This window comes from Jaculus jaculus, chromosome 16, assembly GCF_020740685.1.
Source record: "Jaculus jaculus isolate mJacJac1 chromosome 16, mJacJac1.mat.Y.cur, whole genome shotgun sequence".
NCBI lineage: Eukaryota > Metazoa > Chordata > Mammalia > Rodentia > Dipodidae > Jaculus > Jaculus jaculus.
In genome coordinates, this window is record NC_059117.1 from 53,656,067 (window position 1) to 53,680,118 (window position 24,052).

General features: G+C 45.5%; 1 protein-coding gene across 2 annotated transcripts; it reads left to right on the plus strand.

The window, feature by feature from the left end:
- The first annotated feature begins 1,098 nt into the window (after positions 1-1,098).
- Sgo1 (shugoshin 1) lies at positions 1,099-23,647 on the plus strand. Of its 2 annotated transcripts, none has more exons than XM_045136174.1 (10): positions 1,099-1,183; positions 6,615-6,763; positions 6,844-7,040; positions 10,963-11,039; positions 13,670-13,728; positions 15,261-16,067; positions 18,666-18,849; positions 20,642-20,700; positions 22,174-22,363; positions 22,744-23,647. In XM_045136174.1, exons 2-10 carry the CDS (start codon positions 6,622-6,624, stop codon positions 22,859-22,861), a joined length of 1,833 nt encoding a protein of 610 aa, XP_044992109.1. In that variant the 5' UTR covers positions 1,099-1,183; positions 6,615-6,621; the 3' UTR covers positions 22,862-23,647. The 2 variants fall into 2 exon arrangements, with proteins under 2 accessions (XP_044992109.1, XP_044992110.1); XM_045136175.1 differs by having other exon boundaries at positions 1,176-1,223.
- Positions 23,648-24,052: the final 405 nt, after the last annotated feature.

Genomic DNA, 24,052 nt, shown 5'->3' on the forward strand with positions numbered 1-24,052 from the left:
AAAGAGAAAATCAAAAAATAAATAACTTTTTTAACAAGACCGAAGTTCTGTCTCATTGCTGATGTCTGTCATGGATGAGATTGGTAGCAGGTTACTGAAGTTTTATGGACTCCATATTCCTCATTGTAGGATCCATTGATGCCTCTGTCCTTTTGTATGTCCTGACCAAAAGTTACAAAGCACTTTGATTGATCTGTATCCCAAATAGCTGCACTTTACCCAGCATTCTTCTTAAGCCCAGGTCTCCAACCTTGACAGGTGTTTCCCCCTCCCCAAAAAAATACTTCATTTAATCCCAGCAATCGCAAGGCAGAGGTAAGAGATCACTGCGAATTCGAGACTACCTGGAAAAAAAAAAACCAAAATACTTTTAAAAAAGAGCCAAAATGCCTTACATCCTTATAGATACTGCATTCCCTGGCCTGTCGCCGCTGACGTAGGTAGGATGCCCTCTCTCCCTGGGTGTCCTGAGGAACAGCTGCAGCCCAAGAAGGTACGTGACATCACTGTCATTTCGTGTTTCTATTTTTTTTAATGTTTCGTTTGAGATACAGGAAGAAACGAATGAGCTCTCTGGAGTGGGCGCCCCAGGGCCTCTAGCCACTGCGCAAGAACTCCAGACGCAGGTGCCCCGCTGTGGGCCTGGCTTACGTGGGTACGCGGGAGTAGAACCCGGGTCCTTATGCTTCGCAGGCAAGTGTCTTAACCGCTAAGCCATCTCTCCAGCCCTGTTTCTTCCTTTTAGATTGCAACCAGCTCCATGCGCGGGCAGTGTGGGGCACCCAGGGAGATCAGCAGCACTTTCCTGAGAGTTAGCCCGGCCAAGAGCAAAGAGGCCGGCGAAACCCTCACACCTTCAGCGTCCCGTCACCTCCCCAGCAGCTGCCTCTGTGCGCAGGCGGCAGGTGGCTGGCTCCTCGCCAGGGGGCGCTCGCGAGCGCCGCCCGGCCGTAGAGGAAGACGCTCTTCCGGTTTGCTCTTCTTTTGTTGTTGTTGTTTAGAGCGGAGGGGGCGGGGCGCGCTTTGCGTCACGTGACTGCGCCCGGCCAGGAAGTGGGCGCGCGCAAGTGTCTCTGGGAAGAAGGTGGTGGAGGAGGCGTGACGTCACCGCAGCCAGCCAATGGACGGGCGCCGCGGCGGATTTCGAATGTGGCGGCGGGAGGTGCGAGCGGAGGCGCTGGAGGTGAGGACGGCCAGCGGCAGGGGCAGCCGAACAGGCCCAGGTACCGAGGGGATGCGGCCGGGGAGGGTCGGTCCGCTTCCGGTGTAAGGCGACGGGTCCGTACCTCCCCGAGGGCCGCAGAGCCTGTCACGGAGGCCGGCTGAGCACTGTGCGATGGGCCTCTGGCCCTTTGTGTCCCCGGCATCGCTTCGGACGTGGAACGAAGGGTTCCGTGCGGGAGGGGGCTGGGAGGAGGAGAGGAGTAGGGGTCGGGTGCGTTGTGTAGACTTTTGCAGGTTTTCAGTCAAAAGTTTTTCAAACGGGGCCAAGGGAGATGATGTTCAGTGGTTAGAGGCGCTTGCTTGCAAAGTCGGCTTTCTCTGGGTTCGAGTCTCCAGCGCCTACGTAAAGCCAGACGCACAAAGGGGTGCATGCAACTGGAGTTCTTTTGCATTGGCAAGAGGCTCTGACGTTCCCCACCCCCTTTGTTTACCTCTCCTCGCAAATACACATAAATGCATACATATATATATATATGTACCTTTTTTTTATTTTAAAAAGAGGTGGTGACTGTGGAGGACTGGTAGAGAAACTGATATATCAGCCTGCCCTTTCACCCAGATGCCCTGTACCCCGAGACCACCCTAGCACCATGACCCCTCTGTCTTCATTTGTTAATGCCCCCTCCACACACACACACACTGGCCTCCACCGGAAGTAGTGCTTTTAGGTAGCAACTACGTCATGAATTTTGTTTGTTTTGTTTTCCGAGGTAGGGTCTCACTCTAGCCCAGGCTGACGTGGAATTCACTATGTAGTTCTGGCTGGACTTGAACTCACCATGATCCTCCTACCTCTGTCTCCTGAGTGCTGAGATTCAAAGCTTATGCAACTGTGCCTGGCTGACTGTCATGAATTTTTATTATTTTTTTCTTTTAATTTTTATTTATCTTTACATAGAGACAGAGTGCACCAGGGCCTGTAGCCACTGCAAATGCACCTCAGATGCATGCACCACTTTGTGCATCTGGCTTTATGTGTGTACTGGAGAATTTAACCCAGGTCATTAGGTTTTGCAGGCAAGCACTTTAAACCACTGAGCCATCTCTCCAATCACTTTCATGAATTTTTAGATATGATGTTGTTTCAAAAATAATCTAAGCCAAAAAAACAACAAAAGTTTATGACCCCAGTCTGTTTCCACCTCCTTCCCTCCCACGATCACCACATACATACACCTTTTGTCTCCATGCTTCTTGCTTCATGGCCCAAGAAGCTGCTATAGCACTAGATGTTACATCTTTACACCACCATCTCAAAGAAGAGAGAGGAAGCATTAAGACTACTCTGAGGGGTTGGAGAGATGGCTTAGCGGTTAAGTGCTTGCCTGTGAAGCCTAAGGAGGCTTGATTCCCCAGGAACCACTTAATCCAGATGCACAAGTTGGCACATGCATCTGGAATTCGTTTGCAGTGGCTGGAGGCCCTGGCGTACCCATTCTCTTTGTCTCTCTCTCCCCTTCTTTCTCTGTCACTCTCAAATAAATAAAATAAAGATAAATCTTTCTTTGTTTAAAATAAAAAATAATAATAATAATCTCAGCCAGGCTTGGTGGAACATGTCTTTAATCCCAGCGCTCAGAAGGCAGAAGTAGGAGGGCCACCTGAGACCACATAGTGAATTCAGGGTTGGCCTGAGCGTCAGTGAGACCCTACCTTGAAAAACAATGCAAAAAAATAAACAGTCCCACAGTACACACATATGTACTGTCAGTCATTTTATCAGCGTGCCTCAAACACCTCCAGTTCAAACTTCAGTAGTGTAGTTGGGATAAAGCTGTCTTATAAAACCCACCAACTATTTTTTTAAATGCACTTGTTCTAATCCCCCAGTATGTTGTGTATATATTGGTAGAAATATTTATCTGAGATTGGCGGTATCTAAGATCCCAAATACTGCATAGAGGAAAGTAAATGTTGGTGAAAATACTGAAGATCTAAGGTTTAAGAAGATATTTGACTAAGAGGACAGGAAGCTAATCCTTTGTGGTGTAAACTGTGCATTAGCTTGTTCTGGGCAGTAGTAATTCATAGTCTTAAGATCTGCAAGGTGCAGTCTGGGACAGAAATTGTTCAGGAAAAGTAGTTCACATGTTCTGAAACAGGTCGAAGCATGTCTGCTTTCCAACAGCTGAAAAGAATGTTATTATCTTATGTGTCCACTGCATGCACTGTAAGAGAAACTTGTTTCACAGCAAACTAAAGACATTGTTCGGTTATTTGCATTATAAAGCTGAGTTTCTTGGGAATAAGTACTTTAGATCAATTTTTGCTTATTTTCATTATATTATTGTTGCTGTAGTTATTATTTTTGTTGTTGTTTTGAGGTCGAGTCTCACTCTAGCCCAGGCTGATCTGGAACTCACTCTGTAGTTCAAGGCTGGCCTCAAACTCATAGGAGTCCTCCTACCTGTTTCTGCCTTCTCAGTGTTGGGATTATTATTTATTTTTTTGAGACGGGATCTTGCTTTGGCCATCCTGGAACTCACTATGTAGACCAGGCTAGTCTTTTTTTTTTTTTTTTTTTGAGAGAGAGAGAGAGAGAGATAGAAAGAATGGGCATACCAGGGCCTCCAGCCACTACAAATGAACTCCAGATGTATGCACCTCCTTGTGCATCTGACTTACGTGGGTCTTGGAGCGTCAAATGGGGATCCTTTAGCTTTGCAGGCAAAAGCCTTGACCACTAAGCAACCTCTCCAGCCCCAGCTAGTCTTGAACTTGCATCAATCCTCCTGCCTCTAACTCCAAAGTGCTATATCGCCATGCTAGCTTTTTAAGTTAAGCACACTTGTTTTAATATACTTCATAGCATATTGCTTTTTTTGTTGGTTTGGTTGGTTGATTGTTTTTTTGAGGTAGGGTCTGCTCTAGCCCAGGCTGACTTGGAACTCACTGTTTGGTCTCATTCAGGGTAGCCTCGAACTCACAGCCATCCTCCTACCCCTGCCTCCCAAGTGCTGAGATTGAAGGCATGTGCCACCATGCCTGGCTGTATATTACATTTGGGGGGTGGGGGTAGGGTCTTACACTAGCCCAGTGGAATTCACTATGTAGTCTCATACTGGCCTCAAATTTACAGCGATCCTCCTACCTCTGCCTCTTGAGCCTTGGGATGAAAGGCGTGCACCACCATGCCCAGCTATATATTACTTTTAATTGTATTAAGACTCATGCTTAAGCCGGGCATGGTGGTGCACGCCTTTCATCCCAGCACTCAGAAAGCAGATAGGATCGCCTTGAGTTTGAGGCCACCCTGAGACTACCGAATGAATTCTGGTCAGCCTAGGCTAGATCAAGACCTTACATTTTTTTTTAATTTAATTTATTTATTTGTATATATTTATTTATATATCAGAAGCCAAGTGTGGCACACGCCTGCAGTCACAGCTCTTAGGAAGCTGAGGCAGGGAGATTATTTGTGTCCATGAGTTCAAGACTAGCCTGAATAACAAAATCGTTTCAGAAAAGCAATGTAATAAGTATTTCTCATAGTGCCTAGAATATGGTACACCCCCAATATATGTTTGTTGGAAAAACAAGTAGGTAGCCAGGCATGGTGGGGCACACCTTTAATCCCAGCCCTTGGGAGGCAGAATTAGGAGGATTGTGAGTTTGAGGCCAGCCTGAGATTACATAGTGAATTCCAGGTCAGCCTGGGCTAGAGCAATACCTTACCTCAAAAAAAAAAAAAAGTAGGTAGCATGTTCTATAATCTGTAGGTTGAAAAATCAGCATTTCATAAAGTAGTCAAAGAAAAAAAATCGGGGTGAGGTGGTTGCTGGAAAGGGCTCAGCATTAAAGAGTTTGCTTGCAAGGAGTAACAGTCTAGGCTCAGTTCCCCAGTAACTATGTAAAGCTAGATGCACTAAGTGGAACATGCATCTGGAGTTCATTTACAGTGGCAGGAAGTCCTGGCACGCCCATACTCTCTCATTGCCTTTTTCTCTGTTTCTCTCAAATAAGTCAATAAATCAAATATTTTTTAAAAAAGAAAAAAAAATTGCCACATATGAATGACATTTTAAAGTTGCAGAATCTAATCCATTACCAGTTGTGATTGTTCATCTGTGGCTGTCAACTGGGCAGGATTTTAAATCACTATGGAAACAGATCTCTAGAAATGTGTGTGGTTTTCTAGATGATTGGGTTTAGGTAGGACCCACCCTAACTGGAGGCCACACCATTGGCTGGGCCGAAGTCCTCCTAGACAGAGCAAAAGGAGAAAGCTGGCTGTTTGCTCACCGAGCCCTGGATGTGACCAGCAGTCTTTCTCCTGCTGCCATACCTCCCCGTGATGGAGTGTAACTGCAGACTGTAAGCTGAAACAGACCTTTCCTCCTTAAGTTCTGGGCTGGCATTTGGTCAGAGTAATGAGAAAATAACTTGCTGGACAAGGTGGACACAACTTTAATCCCAAACTTGGCAGGCCAAGGTAGGAGGATCACTGAGTACAAGGCCAACCTGAGACTACATAGTGAATTCCAGGTCAGCCTGGGCCAGAGCGAGACCCTACGTGGGGCAGGGCAGGGGGAGGCTGGGTATGGTGACACATGCCTTTAATCCCAGCATTGGGGAGGCCAAGGTAGGAGGATCACCGTGAGTTTGAGGCCACCGTGAGACTACAGAGTGAATTCTAGGTCAGCCTGGGCTAGATCCTACCTCAGAACAACCTTAAAAAATAAAGAAGAAGAAGAAGAAGAAAATAACTAATACCCTAGGATAATTAGCTACCTACTTTGAAATACATCTACAATAAAGTCTTTATTTATTTATTTGGTTTTCTGAGGTAGGTTCTCACTCTAGCTCAGGCTAACTTGGAATTCACAATGTAGTCTCAGGGCCTCGAACTCAAAGTGATCCTCCTACCTCTGCCTCCTGAGTCTGGGATTAAAGGTGTGTGCCACCACACCTGGCAATCTTTATATTTGATGTTATTATTTGAAAGAAAATTATTTTGTGGGGCTGGAGGAATGGCTCAGTAGTTAAGGCATTTGCCTGCAAAGTGTAATGACCTGGGTTTGATTCCCCAGTACTCATATAAAGCTAGATGCACAGATGGTGCATATGTCTGGAATTCATTTTCAGTAGCAAGAGACCCTGGTATGCCCATTCTCTCTCACTCACTTCCTCTCATATAAATAAATAAATAAATAAATAAATAAATAAATAAATAAATAAATAAGGCTGGAGAAATGGCTTAGTGGCTAAGGCACTTGCCTGCAAAACCTGAGAACTCATGTTCAAATCTGCAGGTCCCATGTAGCCAGATGCAATGATGCAAGTGTGCAATGTTGCACATATGCCACAAAGGAGCGCATGCGGTTCACCCAATCTCTCTCTACCATTCTCTCAAAAAAAAAATAATAATTTGTAGCATTTTAAATTTTCAGAAAGAAGATGGCGAAGGAAAGGTGCCAGAAAAAGTCCTTTCAAGATAGTCTTGAAGACATAAAGAAGCGAATGAAAGAGAAGAGGAATAAAAACTTGGCAGAGCTTGGCAGACGCAAGTCCTTTATATCTGCACCAGGCCAAGGACCCAGTAAGGAGTTCTTCTGTCCTTTGATTTCATCTCTTAGATTTAGAGTTCATGGCTGAAGGTTTTCTTTTATCTCCTTACAGCTAGCACTTCGGCACAGCTGGCAAATTACCAGAACAACAATAGGTTATTGGTTTTAGCTTTGGAAAGTGAAAAGTCCAAAGTGAGGGAGGCCCAAGACACCATCCTGCAACTGAGAAGAGAGTGTTACCTCCTCACCTGTCAGCTGTCCGCGCTGAAAGAGAAGCTCACCTCACAGCAGGCTAAAGGCACTGCACAGGTATTTTCATCACAAAGCTGAGTTCTCGGTGGAAGGGAGAAATTAAGCCATGAATAAGTACTTCAGATCAGTCAACATTTTTTAGTTTGGGGGATTGTTTGTTTTTCCTACCTAAGGCCTCCCTGTAGCCCAGGGTGATATAGAAGTCTCATTTCGGGATGGCTTTGAACAGACAGCAATCCTGCTACCTGTGCCTCCCAAGTGCTGGGATTAAAGGTGTTTGCCACCAGGACCAGCTCCATCAATTTTTGTTTTATTTATTTACTTGAAAGAGACATGAAGAGAGAGAGAGTGAGAATGGGTGCACCATGGCCTCCATCCCTCACAAATGAACTCCAGGTGCATGTACCACCTTGTGCATCTGGTTTACGTGGAAACTGAGGGATGGAACCTGGTCCTCAAGCAAGCACCTTAACTTCTCTCCAGCCCTTTTTTTTTTTTAAATAATTTTGATTTTTCAAAGTGGGTCTCACTCTACGCCAGGTTGAACCAGAATTCACTCTGTAGTCTCAAGCTAGCCTGCAACTTACAGCAATCCTCTTACCTCAGTCTCCCAGGTACTGGGATTAAAGGCGTTTGCTGCCACGCCTGGCAAATTCTTTCTTTCTTTCTTTCTTTGGTCTTTTGAGGTAGGGTCTCGCTGACCTGGAATTCACTATGGAGTCTCAGGGTGGCCTTCAACTCACAGGATCCTCCTACCTCTGCCTCCCAAGTGCTGGGATTAAAGGCGTGCGCCACCACACCCGGCTTTCTTTTTTTTTAAGCCTGGCTATGATTTCTTCCCTTTGCTCTAAGATTGAGAGTAAACATGTTTTTCTTCAAAATGACATCTAATTTTTCCTTTTCCCTGCTCAGTCAGTTAGTAGAAGGAAAAAGGTATATGAATCATTTTGTACACTTCAGAGTTTTTGCTGAAGTCACATATAATTAATGTGCACATAATATTTAATCTAAAACATAGTGAACAGAAAATTATTTTCTGTGGGTCTTTTAAAATGATCGATATATTTGTGTATTTGATAAAATTGGTTATTAGTTGCTGAGCCATCTCTCTGGGCTTTATAATGAATTGTTTAAATTATATTACTGTGTCATTAAACATTCTTTTCTTTGTTATTTACCTTGATTACCACGTTCAAGCATTAGCTATTTGATATCAAATTGAAAACTTTTCTAAGAATTTAGTTCTGGGGCTGGAGAGATGGCTTAGCGGTTAAGTGCTTGCCTGTGAAGCCTAAGGACCCCGGTTCGAGGCTCGGTTCCCCAGGTCCCACGTTAGCCAGATGCACAAGGGGGCGCACGCGTCTGGAGTTCGTTTGCAGAGGCTGGAAGCCCTGGCGCGCCCATTCTCTCTCTCTCCCTCTATCTGTCTTTCTCTCTGTGTCTGTCGCTCTCAAATAAATAAATAAATAAATAAAAATTAAAAAAATAAAATAAAAAAATAAAAAAAAAAAGAATTTAGTTCTGATTATGTATTTTTTTTGTTTACTTATTTGCAAGCAGAGAGAATGAGCAAAAGAATTCCAGATGCATGTACTACTTTGTGCATTGGGCTTTGTATGGGTACTGGGGAGTCGAACCTGTGTCATTAGACTTTGCAGGCAAGTGCCTTAACCACTGAGCCTTCTCTGCAGCCCTCAGGTTATGTATTTCTAAGAATGGTTTTAGCCTTGTCATTCTAAGTCAGTATGGACTGGGAATGGTGGCACACCGTTAATCCCAGCATTCGGGAGGCAGAGGTAGGAGGATTGCTGTGGATTTGAGGCCAGGCTGGGACGACAGAATAAATGCCAGAAGTGAGACCCTACTTCAAAAAATAACATTTTGGTTTTCATTAAGTTTCACAAAGAACTGAGAATGCCTTCTTTGGAATCTGACTGGACCCCTTATCTTGCCACTGCAGAGTCTACAACTCTGCGTCTCCACGCTTGTGTTTCCTGTCCCTTTGTCACAGTGCTGTCCCGAAGTAGAGCTGTTCCTGCGAGAGCCGAGCCCTCCGCCCACCGCGGTTTCTTGCTTCTCTCCCCTTTGGGATTAGAATCCTGGGTATTTCTCTCTCCCTTGTCCGCTGGATCAACAGCCTGAGTGCTTTAGGTTCTCTTGCCCTAGAGCCAAAGAAAATGTGAAACCACTCCTGGTCATGTTTCTGACCTGTTACTCTTGTTTCCTTTCACAGCAGATCTTAAAATACACACTCATACACACACAAGCTCTCTCTCTCTCTCCCCCCCCCCCTACTCACTTCCCAGCTTCCATTCATGTCTCAAACCAAGCATGTAGGTTTTTTCTCTAACATTTTCTTATTCCTGGATGTCAAGATCGCTCAAATGTCCTTGCTGCCAAAGCCAGCAGTCACTTCTGTTTCTTTATGATCTTGGGGCTGCAGAGATGGCTCAGCCGTAAAAGGCATTTCCTTGCAAATTCCACTGGCCCACGTTCAATTCCCATATACCTTTGCAAAGCCAGATGCACAAAGTGGGGCGTCTGTCTGAAGTTTAGTGGCCAGACGCCCCCCGCCCTCTCTTTCCCTCCCCTCCGTCCTTGCACCACCTCCAGGATTTCTGTCCGCCCTCCTGCTGCACGTCAGCTCCTTTGCTGGCAGCTGCTTTCTTGATAAATGCCGTCAGATGCGTGTTGTGCTCTCCTAGTTCTGTAACTCTTTCCTGCTGGTGACTTCACGTCAGTGACCCAAGACCTGAACACGCACACAGAGCTAATGGTAACTTTCTCCACATAAATGTTCAGAAAGCATTCTTTGTTTTCCCACTACCAAACTCTTTGTACGATTCTGTCTCCCTCTGTTAATTAATCCTTTTTTTATTTTTGCTTTGTTATTTTGTTGTTGTTTTTTTTTTTGAGGTAGGATGTCACTCTAGCCCAGGCTATTTCCCCTGTGATGTCTCCTGAGCCCTGGCCATAGTGACTCTTCTCATGCTAGGCCTCCTTTTCTTGTCGTGCTAAAGGACCTTGGATTTCCCTGGTATTCGCTGCTCTGTGTAACCTCCTTAAATTCTTAAGTATGTTGATAAAGCAGCCTACTGACCAATTTATGTGAGACAGAGTAAAGGCAGACAGAGATTGAGTAAGGGCACACCAGGGCCTCTAACTACTGTAAACGAGCTCCCGATGCATGCATCATTTGTGTCTCTGGCTTTACGTGGATACTAGGGAATCGAACCCAGGCTGTCAGGGTTTGGAACCTTTTACCTCTGAGCCATCACTCCAGCCCATCTGACCAAACTTTAAAAGGCTTCCTTCCCCCTCAATGCCTCACCTCCATCTCTATCAAACCGTTGCACATGATTTATGTCTTTTTCTGATGTGCAAAGTGGTGAAAATGACAACACCTATGCAGAAATGCAGAGGCAGGGCCTCACCCTCTCATGCCGCAGACCCCTTGGATAACACATGCTGTTCCTAGCTCACGGCCTCCAGTAGGCTTCACCTCCCTGGCAGTTGCTGGAGTCCTGGCAAGCATCATGTCTTGACTTGTTGTGGTGATCTCCTAACTCTGTACTACTGAGAAAAGCCATGCATAGTTCCCATGCTTCCTTTCACTCGTTTTTATTTTTCATTTTCTCTTCACACACTAGGATGTAGGTATAATGGGGCAGTATTTGATCTAGTTTTTAGCAGTTAAAGTACCAATTCCTAAAACTACATGGCGCCACAATAGATCCACCATCACGTGTGTTATTGTTACACCTGGTGGTGCACATCTTTAATTTCAGCATTCAGAAGCCTGAGGTAGGAAGATGGCTGTGAGTTCAAGGCCAGCCTGGGCTAGAATGAGTCCCTACCTCAAAGGAAAAAAAAAAAAAAACAACAGAAAAAAGACAGGCAGCTATGTTATTGTTCCCATGTGGAGGGCACAGCAGTACTCCTTGTAATAGTGTTTCCTTTCGTTTTGATACATGAGCAGCACCAGGAAGCATGTCTCCCAGGAATGGACCCCAGTGTTGACGGCAACAGCAGGGAATCACCTGGGAGTGACTTATCGTGAGTGATGTGTTATTGATGATTGTTCAGACTGCAAAGATTTACCTCTGGGATCTTTTTGTGGAAGGAAATTGATGTCGTAATTGAATCCGATATTTAGAGTCCAAGCTTTTCCTACTGAGAATACACTTAAGATTTTTTAAAAAATATTTTATTGTTATTTATTTATTTGAGATAGAGATACAGAAATAGGCAGGTAGAGAGAATGGGCGCACCAGGGCCTCTAGCCACTGTAAACCAACTCCAGATGCATATGCCTCCCCTGTGCATCTGGCTTACATGGGTCCTGGGGAGTTGAACCTGGGTCCCTTGGCTTTGCAGGCAAGCACTTTAACCGCTAAGCCATCTCTCCAGCCCAAGAATTGTTTTTTAATATTTGTATTTATTTATTTGTTTGTGTGTGAGAGAGAGGAAGAGACAGAGAGTGGGCACATTTAAAATATCTGTTTGTATTTGAGAGAGAAAAAAAGAGTGGGTGTGCCAGGGCCTCTGGCCACTGCAAACAAACACCAGATGCCCAAGCCACCTTGAGCACCTAGCTTTACCTGGGTACTGGGGAATTGAATCTGGGTATTTTGGCTTTTCCAGCAAGCATCTTAGTTATATAGCCATCTTTCCAGCCCTCCCCACTTAAGAAAAGTTAATGTGTCAGGATTCTATGGTACATAGTCAAGGTTTCCTTATACTTTAGTGCTTCTTTGATGTGTGGGAATCCAAAACTTTACCGAAATTTTAACACTATTTATTTGACACACAGAGAGAGAATGGGTGCACCAGGGCCTCTAGCCACTGCAAACAAGCTCCAGATGCATGTGCCACCATGAGCATCTGGCTAAAGTGGGTCCTGGGGAATCAAACCTGGAAATGCCTTAACTGCTAAGCCATCCCTCCAGCCCTTAACACTATTTCCTTTAAAACAAATTTTCTTTATGTTGTGTTTTTATTATAGGAAATGCTCATTATTAAAATATTTTGCTAGCCTAAAAATAATCCCAGTTAGGCAAAAATGTATAAGGAAGCACCACCTTTAAAACCTCTATTTCTGGGCTGGAGGGATGGCTTAGCAGTTAGATGGCTTAGTGGTTAAGGCATTTGCCGCAAAGCCAAGGGACCCAGGTTGAATTCCCAAGGACCCACGTTAGCCAGATGCACAAGGTGGCGCATGCATCTGGAGTTTGTTTGCAGTGGCTGGAGGCCCTGGCGTGTCCATTTTCTCTCTCTCTCTCCTTTCTCTCTGTCAAATAGCTAAATAAAAATAAAATATTTTTAAAGAAACCTCTATTTCTATCTACTGATTCACTTCCTTTTGCCATCAGACACACACACCCTTCTTCCCTTACCCCCCCCCCCTTTTTTTAATTTATTTGAGGGGGGAAGGAGAGGCAAATAGAGAAGGAGCATGCCCGGGCCTCCTGCCATTGCAAATGAACTCCGGACATATGTGCCACCATGTGCATCTTGATTACATGTTACCAGTGATCCTCCTATCTTAACCTCCCGAGCACTGGGATTAAAGGCATGAGCCCCCACGCCTGGCTATTTTTGGATCAAGTGCATTTTGTTTGCTTATGAATCTAGTACTTAATTATAAATGGCAAAAATGCCGGGCGTGGTGGCGCACGCCTTTAATCCCAGCACTCGGGAGGCAGAGGTAGGAGGATCGCCATGAGTTCGAGGCCACCCTGAGACTACAGAGTTAATTCCAGGTCAGCCTGGACCAGAGTGAGACCCTACCTTGAAAAACCAAAAATAAATAAATAAATAAATAAATAAATAAATAAATTATATTTATATATATATATATATATATATATATATATATATATAAATGGCAAAAATGCACAGATCTTTTATTTTTAAATGTTTATCGGGGCTGGAGTGATGGCTTAGCAGTTAAAGCACTTTCCTACAAAGCCAAAGGACCCAGGTTTGATTCCCCAGGAGCCAGGTAAGCCAGATGCATATGGTGGTGCATATGTCTGGAGTTTGTTTGCAGCAGCTCAAGGCCCTGCACTCCCGTTCTCTCTCTCTTGAAATAAATTATATATATAATTTGTTTGAGAAAAAGAGACCAAGAGTATGTATGGGTGCATCAAGGCCTCCTGCCACTGCAGGTGAACTCCATATGCATATGCCACTTCATGCTTCTGGAAAATGCTCTACAGAGCATACAATTAGAATTAGAATAAACATACCAGTCATAAATTTGGAACCTAAAAAATGATATTTTTAAAGATAACAAAATAATTTCAGAGGAGTTCAGTCATTAACACTATCAAAGCATGCAGTTCCAACAAGTCACAGCTCTGCTAATGATCAAACAGACTCCTGGAATTGAGTGACAAAATGGTGTTTCTAGTCAGCTTCAGTGGGCTGTTCCTCCAGTTAGGTGGGATTGAATTAGGACATGTTTCTGGTAGAACTATCCAATTTTGATACATTTTTTTTCTAGTGGGAGTTGAAACCCGCTGTAAAAATCAGGCTTCATGTAGTCAGCATAAATGTTTTGAGGTTTCTGCACTGGAATTGTGGATTGATAGACAAAAAAGAGAACTTATAAGTTAGGAAAGCATACAGTTTGTTTCCTACATAGGTGATAAATGAAAATATTTCCATTTTTCTTCTCTAAGGCAAGGTCCTCTTCAAGAAACTCACCTTTCAGAACAAGTACAGTCATTTCAAATAGAAGGTAAGTGGGCCGGGGAGTGTTGAGGGGACAAAAATGTTAAGGGCAATATCTCTTATAGCAAGTGATGGCATTAAAATTTCTTATTTTACCTTTAGATATGCTCATTGGGTATTCTGATCAAAGTAACTTGGTTTATATAGACTAATATAGACTGTATCCATCCAAGCCAGGAATAATGGCGCCCACCCATCATTCCAGCAGTAAGGAGGGTGAAGCAAGAAGTCCAAGAGTTAAAAACCAGTCTGGATGTCTGTAGCCAGACATTGTCTCAGAGGCCCTGCACTCCTATTCTCCCTCTTTGTCTTTCTTTCACATGTGCACGCGTGATCTCTCTCTCTCTTGAAATAGATTATATATATAATTAGTTTGAGAGGAAGAGACCAAGAATGCATAGAGCATGTATGGGTCACCAAGGCCTCCTGCCACTGCAGATGAACTCCATATGCATGTGCCACTTCCTGCACATGCAATGTCTGTAACCAGACATTGTCTCAAAAAAAAAAAAAAAAAAAAATTGTGGGCCATGATGGTGCGTACCTTTCATCCCAGCAGAAGTAGAGGCAGAGCTGTGAGTTCATCGCCAGCCTGGAGTAGAGTGAGACCCTGCCTCAAAAATAAAATCAGGGGCTGGAGAGATGGCTTAGTGGTTAAGCGCTTGCCTGTGAAGCCTAAGGACCCCGGTTTGAGGCTCGATTCCCGAGGACCCACGTTAGCCAGATGCACAAGGGGGCGCACGCGTCTGGAGTTCGTTTGCAGTGGCTGGAGCCCCTGGCACGCCCATTCTCTCTCTCTCTCTGTCTGTCTGCCTCTTTCTCTCTCTGTCTGTTGCTCTCAAATAAATAAATAAACAAAAAAAATTAAAAAAATAAAAAATAAAAGGAATATTGTTTAAAAAAATAAAATAAAATAAAATCAACAAGCTCAGCACGGCATCTGCCCCTTGTGCCACATCCTCTATCGAGGACTTCACTTTACTTATGGCAGCAGTGTGGGCTGCTGGGTGCTAAGCTCTATGTTGGGCGTCCTTCACAACAGCTTAGGAGTATAATCTTCTTTGTTCTTTACGATTTTTATTTATTTATTTATTTATTTATTTTGGGGTTTTTTGTTGTTGTTGTTTGTTTTTTGAGGTAGAGTTTCACTCTAGTCTAGGCTGACCTGAAACTCACTATGTAGTCTCAAGTTGGCCTCAAACTCAATGATCCTCCTACCTACCTCTGCCTCCCAAGTGCTAGGATGAAAGGTGTGCACAACTCTTGGCCTCTGCAACTTTTAAAAAAATACATATTTTTATTTATGTGCAAGCAGAGAGAAATAGGAAGTGGGCATGCCAGGGCCTCTTGTTACTGCAAATGAATTCTGTACCATACTTCACCTTTTTGGATACTGTGGAATCGAGCCCTGGGCTATCAGACTTTGCAAGCTTGCACCTTTAATAGCTGAGGTATCTCTCCAGCCCCCTGTGAATTCTGAGATTCTTGAAATGGAGATTTACAAAATGTGAGACTTTTCCTTTCTTTCTTAATTTGCAGAGCCAAGTCCTATCATTTCTGCAGACACACTGGTTAGAGACTTTGATTCAGATGAAGTCATGTCTGCTGAGGATGTCTTGCCTAGAACCATATCTCTGCGTCGCCCGAAGAAACACGTCGGGGGTTTAAGTCAGTCCAGTGCCGTGGAGGACTGTGGGGCCAGCCATCTGGCTGGGCAATCTTCGGAACTGGAAAGAATTGGACGTGGAGACCCCATGGTGCACATACCTGACAAAGTAAAACAGAATGTTTATCGCTGGAGCAAGGACTCCGTTAACTTATCCCCTAGACCCGCTCAGCCAGGAACGCTTCCTAAAGCAAAGGAAATTGTTCTAGAATCTGCATCAGAGCCGCAGAGAAGCAGGCATACAAACACACAGGGAAGAAGAAAGGGAGCTGGGAAGAAGAGGAGGAGGAAGTCAAAGACAAAAGGGAACTGCAGGGAATCTGAGCAAGACGCGCTCCCTCCGCGACCGAGACTGCGACCGCGGGCGGGCCGCGCCGCCCGCTCCTGTGATGCCTACAACTTCAACCTGGAAGAGGGCGTCCATCTCACCCCCTTCCGCCAGAAAGTGGACAGCGACTCTGCTGGGGGCACCAGCGGCAGTGAGGGTGACAGAAGTGACTCTGAGACCAGCACTTCCGAGGATGACACCGACGACCTCTACGTGCCGTCCCGCAAGTACACTGAGGACTTCGCCAGCAAAGCGGACAGACCCGTGACCAGGCCCAGATCCAAAAGGGGACCGCAGCGCATGGATGACAAGGCTGGGCAGGGGCCACCTCCGTCGAGCCGGACCCCTGAGGGTATGTGACGTGGCAGCCAGTCATCACTCCAGCGCTGCATTCTGTATTCTGCACTGGGGAGGGGAGGGACCCACCGCTGTCTCCCTGGGGGCATCGAGGGTTAAGTAGTGCAGGTCACAGGAAGCAATCGGCAGTAGTGTCGCGCCCACCTACTTGGAGCAAATGTCACTCTATCAAAGAGTATCAGTTGTCATGGAGCTAGGATTCTTTCTTTCTTTCTTTATTTGAGAACGACACACACAGAGAGAAAGACAGATAGAGGGAGAGAGAGAGATTGGGCGCGCCAGGGCTTCCAGCCTCTGCAAACGAACTCCAGACGCGTGCACCCCCTTGTGCATCTGGCTAACGTGGGACCTGGGGAACCGAGCCTCGAACCGGGGTCCTTAGGCTTCACAGGCAAGCGCTTAACCGCTAAGCCATCTCTCCAGCCCGAGCTAGGATTCTTATCAGTAAGCAAAACCTTGCAGTGTGGGGGTGGGGTGCAGGGACGGTTTCAGGTTGAGCAAAAGGTCTCGGAGCTGGAGACATGGCTCAGTGGTTAAAGGCACTTGTTTGTAAAGTTTGCTACAGGCCACTTGTGTGTGGATTTGATTCCCAGTACCCACATAAGGCCAGATACACAAAGTGGCACATGCATCTAGAGTTTGTTTGCATTGACAAGAGGCCCTGGTGTGGCCATTCCTTCTCTCTATAATTCTCTGTTCCCCTTTCTGCTTCCAAATAAATAAAATTTTTCATGCTGACAGAAGACTGTTTGAAACCCAGGGACCCTTGGAGCATATAGATGCCTAATATAAAATCACTACCCAGTTAACTGTTTTTCTTGGGATTTTCTTTTTTGGGGGCGGGGAGGTGCATGCGTGCATACACATATGGAGATCAGAAGGCATCCTCATGTTGGTCCTCATCTTCTACCGTTTTTTGTTTTTGTTTTTTGAGGTAGAGTCCCACTCTAGCCCAGGCTAGACCTGGAATTTGCTGCATTGTCTCAGGGTGGTCTTGAACTCACAGTGATCTTTCTATCTGATTAAAAGTGTGACTGTGGGCTGAAGAGATGGCTTAGCGGTTAAGCACTTGCCTGTGAAGCCTGAGGACCCCTGTTTGAGGCTCAATTCCCCAGGACCTACGTTAGCCAGATGCACAAGGGGGTGCACACAGCTGGAGGCCCTGGTATGCTTATTGTCCATTCTCTCTTGGCCACTCTCTCTCTCTCTGCCTCTTTCTCTCTCAAATAAATTAAAATTTAAAAAATGTGACCGTGCCCTTGTTTTTGAAGCCGTGGCACTCACCACTGGCTGGCACGCAAGCCTTGGCATTCTCCCATCTCTACTTCCATCTTGTTTTGTTTTTTTTCTCAAGGTGGGGTCTCTAGCCCAGACTGCCCTGGAATTCACTGTTTAGTCTCAGGGTGGCCTTAAACTCATGGCGATCCTCTTGCCTCCCCGAGTGCTGGGATTAAAGGTGTGCACCACCACTCCCCACTCAACTACTGTCCTGATTACAAATGTTCACAAGACACATCCAGTTCCACATGGATTGTGGAGTCATCAAGCCTTTACCAGAAGTGCTTTCCCCACTGAGCCATCTTTCCAGCCCCGGGATTTGCTTGCAACGCTGCTTGAGAGTATTTTCTGGCAGTGTTCTCACTCTGCTGCCTGCCTGCCTCTCAACAGAGATGTAGCACCAAAGGAGAAGAGTTTGAACATTTGTGATGGGAAAGACATTGTTGACCTTTAACGTGCTCACATTACCAGTGGGAACACGCTTCATCCTGAGTTCACATGCTATGCTCAAGAATTCTGATCTAATAGAAATAAGCGAGGTTGCTTTATACCTGTACTAGAAGCCCACTGATCCGAAACTTTGGTGTTGGGTGCAGGAAGCATGATGGTAAATATGGCAGGTGTGACTAAAATCTCAGAATGATCATACCCACGCTATTGCAAAAGCTCTGTTGCTATCTGTCAGTATTTCATGTCCACCATGATTAGTATTTCAACATTGTCTAGCTTGAATGGGGGAAAAAAAGTTTTAAAAATGTATGTGCTGCTAGGCATGGTGGTGCACACCTTTAATTCCAGCATTTAGGAGGATTGCTGTGAGTTCAAGGCCAGCCTGAGACTACATAGTGAACTCCAGGTAAGCCTGGCTACAGTGAGACCCTACCTTGAAAAACTAAAATATGTTTGTGTGTGTTTGGTAAAGTGTCAGGTACCTGTGCCTTTAGAATATATCATTGAGGCACTTGGGAGGTCACCTCAGTCAGTACAGCATGAGGAATGACGACCTGAGCCTGATCCCTAGAACCTACGGTGGTGTGTGCTCATAACCCCAGTGCTGGTGGCACAGGCAGATCCTTAGGGCTTGCTGCCAGCCAGCCTGCCCAGTTGTTAAATTCCAGACCAGTGAGAGACCTTGTTTCAGAAAACATGGATGATCCAAGCGAGCAACTCCCAGCATTGTCCTCTGGCTGCCCCATGTGCATGCCGACATGCGTGAACACAGACCCAAGAACATGTAGCTGAGTGCAGTCTCGTTCCTGGGATCTGCTCCCCTGTTTCGAACCAGATTCAAGAGACATTCTTTGTGTCTTCATAGGCACACCTCCAGATGCTCACCAGTCACCTCGTACACTGAGCAACATCGCCAAGGGCCTCTCGTTTTCTACAGTGGAAATCAGGAAGCTTTCCCTTTCTCCAAAAAGGAATGGAGAGAACCTGACGCCTCTGCGCAAGCCTAGGTGCGCTGCCATCGTGAGCTGTGAGGAGCCCGGCCTGGCTTCGTGAGTGTTCCACGTGGGGCCCTGTCGTGACATGGCTGGGCAGAGGGGCCAAAGATACCAACTTCTGTACAAGAATGAGCCTTCCAGCTGAGGGAGATGGCTCAGTAGTTAAAGGTGCTTACTTGCAAAGCCTGATAGCCAGGGTTCGATTTCCCCAGTACCCACATAAAGCCAGATGCACTAAGTGGCGTGTGCGTGTGGAGTTTGTTTGCAATGGCTAGAGGCCCTAGTTGCACCCATTCTCTGCCTCTCTCTGTCTGTCCTTCCAAATAAATTAAAAAAAAAATAGGAAAAACTGGGTGGAGAGATGGCTTAATGGTTAAGGCACTTGCCTGCAAAGCTTAAGGACCCAGGTTCAATTCTCCAGATCCCACATAAGCCAGATGCACAGGGTGGCACATGCATCTAGAGTTCATTTGCAGTGGCTAGAGATTCTGGTATGCCCATTCTCTCTCCCCCTCTCTCTGTCTAATCTTGTGTCTGTCTTTTAGATTCAATAACTACTTCCTAGAAAAATGAAAACCTCAAGGTTTTCATTTCACCACCTAATTCTAATAAACAACCATTTTAAGACAGAGAAAGAGGTAGCAGGAGAGAGTGTGTGAGTGTTTATTTAAGACAGAGAGAAAGAGGCAAAGAGTGAGATGGGCATGCCAGGGCCTCCTGCACTATAAACAAATTCCAGGCGCATCTGGCTTTACATGGTCTGAATAATTGAACCTGGGTCCTTTGGCTTTGCAGGTAAGTGCTGTTCATAGAGTGTTTGGTTGGTTGATTTTTCAAGGTAGTCTAGCCCAGGCTGACCTGGAATTCACTATGTAGTCTCAGGATGGTGTTAAACTCAGCAATCTTCCTACCTCTGCCTCCTGAGTGCTGGCATTAAAGGCATGAGCGAGCCACCATACCTGGCATCCGTATTTCATTTTGGATAGAGCAGAAAATACTCTACAGAGCATGCAAATATAATTGCCATTAGAACAAACCTACCAGTAACAGGTTTGAAGCATAAGGAATGATTTTGGGTTTTTTGAGATAAGGTCTCACTCTAGCTCAGGCTGACCTTAATTTCACTATACAGCTCAGGGTGGCCTCGAACTCATGGTGATCCTCCTACCTCTGCCTCCCGAGTGCTGGGATTAAAGGTGTGCACCACCACACTGGCTTAAAGATAATGAAATAATTTCAGAAGAGTTCAGTCATTAAAACTATTAAAGCATGCAGTTCCAATAACTCACAGCTCTGCTAATCATCAAACAGACTCCTGGAGTTGAGTGACAAAACTGTATTTCCAGCCAGCTTTGATGGGTTGTTCCTCTAGTTAAGTGGGATTGAATTAGGGCATGTTTCAGGTAGGACTTGATCCGTTTGCCTAGTGGAAGCTGAAACCAGGCTGCACATAATCAGCATCAGCATTTGGGTTCTGGCACACAGCACAAATGTGTGGGTGTGGAGTGGGATTGTGAGGCGATAGCCATGAAGGAGAAAGAGCTGGAGCTGGAGAGATGGCGAAGCAGGTAAGGCACTGGCTTGCAAAGCCAAAGGATCCAGCTTTTACTCCCCAGGACCCACATAAACCAGATGCCTAAGGTGGTGCATGCGTCTGGAGTTTGATTGCAGTGGCTAGAAGCTCTGGTGTGCCCATTCTCTCTCTGCTTGCCCCTCCCCCTCTCAAATTAATTAAGTAAATTAATGTTCAAAAAAGCTTAAGCGCTTATAAGTTGAGAAAACAATCAATTTGTGGGTTTCCTACCTAATTGATAAATGAATTTTATTTCCATTGTTCTTCTCTAAGGCAAGACCCTGTTCAAGAAACTCATCTTCCAGAACAAATAGAATCATTCCAAACAGAAGGTAAGTTGGAAAAAAAAAAACCAACCTAAATTATTAAATGCAGTATCTCACATCCAAAAGAGGACTTAGTGCACAGATAAAAACCTACGGAGGAGTCTGTCCGTCCGCTCCCTCCAACCCCATGAATAGGGGACAGGCTAGCTTTCCTGCAGTCCCAGCCAGCCATCACTCCTGGTACTCACACTGTGTTCTCTGTTGCCCTGGGGAGGGTGGAGGCGCTCCTGCTGTCTCCCTGGGGGCAGTGAGTGGTTTAGGAGTGGGGGGCACAGGATGCAATTGTCAATAGTGTTGCTCCGACCTGCTTGGAGCACATGTGTATCACGTGTCATGAAGATAGGATTCTAATCCGTAACAGGAGGATGGGGTACAGGTTGAATGAAAGGTCTCAAGCTTAGAAAGATGGCTCAGCAGTTAAAGGCTTTTGCTTGCAAAGCCTGACTACCACATTTTATTCCTCATTACCCATGTAAAGCCAGATGCACAAAGTGCCACACGCATCTGGAGTTGGTTTGCAATGCCAAAAGGCCATGGCGTGCCCATTCCTTCTCTCTATAATTCTGTCTGTCTGTCCCTCTCTCTACTTACAAATATGTAAATTTGTTTATGGTGAGAAAAGACTATTTGAAACCCAGGTACGCTTGGAGCATGTGGATGCTTAATATAAAATCACTGCCCAGCCCTCATAATAGGAGGAAAAGATGGTGACATCCAAATAAAAGAGTGTCTGATGGAGAGAGGGAGGAGATATGATGGGGTATAGATTTGTGAAGGGGAAAGTGGGTGAGGGGAGGGGAGGGAATTATCATGGTTAATTGTCTATAAGTATGGAAGCTGTCAATTAAAAAAAAAAAAAATCAAGCCAGGCGTGGTGGTGCACACCTTTAATCCCAGCACTTGGAAGGCAGAGGTAGGAGGATCATCATGAGTTCCCACCCTGAGACTACATAGTAAATTCTAGGTCAGCTGGGCTACAGTGAAATCTGACCTCAGGGGGGAAAAAAATCACTGCCTAGTTAACTTTTTTCTTGGAATTTAACTTTTGTGTGTGTGTGTGTGTGTGTGTGTGTGTGTGTGTGTGTGTACACATGCATGTTAAGATCAGAAGATAGGCTTAGCGAGGTGTGTGGTGGTGCATGCCTTTAATCAGGAGACAGAGGGAGGAGGATGGCTGTGAGACCATCTGTAAACTATAGAATAAATTCCGGCTCAGCCTAGGCTAGATGAGGCCCTATCTGGTAAAACCAAAACAAAGACATCCACGCCTATTGGTCCTTATCTTCCCCCTTGCTTGTGTTTTGTTTGTAGTCTCTGGATGGCCTCAAACTCCCAGCGATCCCCTTCACCTCTTCCTCCCGAGTGCTGGAACTAAAGGTGTGCGCCACCATGCCCAGCTTGAGTACAGTTTCGTTCCTGTGAGTTTCTCCTCCCCTCCTGGAACCATATTCAATAGAAGTTGTTTTTGTGTTTTTATAGGCACACCTCCTGAAGCTCACCAGTCACCTCGTCATATACTGAAAGATGTCACCAATAACCTCTTACGTCCTACAGTGAAAACCAGGAAGCTTTCCCTTTCTCCACAGAGGAACAAAGAGAGCCCCCCCACGTCTCTGCCCAAGCGTAGGTGCACCACCATCCTGAGCTACAAGGAGCCAACCCTGGCTTCGTGAGTATTCTATTTGTGAGGCTCCATTGTCATGGCCTGGTGGGGGGTGGGCAGACATGCTGAGGTTTGTTCAAGAATGAGCCTTCCAGGCTGGAGGGCTGGCTTGGCAATTAAAGGCTCTTATTTTCAATGCCTGATGTCCCAGGTTTGATTCCCCCCATACCCATGTAAAGCCAGATGCACTAAGTGGCACATGAGTCTAGAGTTTTTTTTACAGTGGCAGGAAGCCCTGGCACACCCACATCCTCCCTCTCCCCCACTCCCGTGTCTTTTAAATAAATAAATATTAAGAATGAGCCTTCCTTGACATTTAAAATTGTGACTGAACACTGAAGCTGGTGCTCATAATGGCGCCTGAGATCTCTCATTCACTCTTGCAGGAAACTAAGAAGAGGAGACCCTTTCACAGACTTGTGTTTCCTGAATTCTCCTATTTTCAAGCAGAAAAAGGACTCCAGACATTCTAAAAGAAAAAAAAGTACAAAGCAATCCCAGTGAACCCTTTATAAGATGCTGTCGAAGTTGACCCTGTGAACCTGTGTCCTGAGAGACAGTGTGCGAAGGGGTATGCTCACTGCCGTGGACCATAAATCCCAGTGTTGTGCACAACTGTGTTGTGGAACTGTTGGCATTTGTTTGTTTGGTTTTGGTTTTTGGAGGTAGGGTCTCATTCTAGCCCCGCTGACCTGGAATTCACTATGTGGTCTCAGGGTGATCTCGAACTCGGCAATCCTCCTACCTCTGCCTCCTGAGTGCTAGAACTAAAGACGTGCACCACCACACCCAGCATTTCTTATGCTGCCTGGACACATGCATTTTATCCAAAATATGCCCTGGTACCAACATTCTGACATTGACATGGCCACCTGGCTTTACTTTTCCCTTAAGTAGAAAAAAAGAACTTTTAAAGATAGGATGCAAGTCCTGGACTTTCAGCATAGACGCACACCATATGGGGTTTGGGAGTCCTTTATGCCACCTGTGTTTAGATCTGCAGATAAAACGTGTGGACTGTGACTAGAGAAGCTGCTTGCTTAGGCCCAAGGACTCGGTACATGGCTAGATATGAAGTCTTAAGTGCTTTTTCACAGTGATTCCTCAGCAAAATCATAAATTATTGTTTCATGGACTTTAGGGGAGTGGTCAGAACTCTCAGATGTTGAAAGTGTAAATAGTAAGTCTTCTGTTTCTGGTCTACCAATGAGAAGTGGCTGTCTACTCGTGCACACCTCTCTAAGTGACCAATTTTAAAGAACAATAAAATTTGTAAACGTGCCACTGTGATTTCTTCCTGTCTGTCAGGTAATCTGTCTACCGTCCTTTCTCATTCTTGGAGATTTCCTGTCCTGTACCCCTTCCAAGAAGCTGTCACCTCCGTGCTAACATTATCTAGATTTTTACTGGGCAGCCTCCAGGTCCAAGATCAAACATTCTGATCTGGGGCTCGGTGGTAGAGTGCCAGCCTCCCATGAGCAGGGCTTAGGGTTAGATCCCCAGCACCACAAAGAAAAAAGTTTCCTAGAAGACTCTTCTAATCTTGACTTGAGATTTTCCTGGTTTATCTTCTGCATTGCTGATCAGCCAGAAAGCGGCTCCTCTCAGATCTGGGCATCCTGCTGTTGCTCCAGCATCTTCCCAGCCACTCCTTTGCATAGCACTGGGAATTGACCCCAGCGCCTTGTGCACACC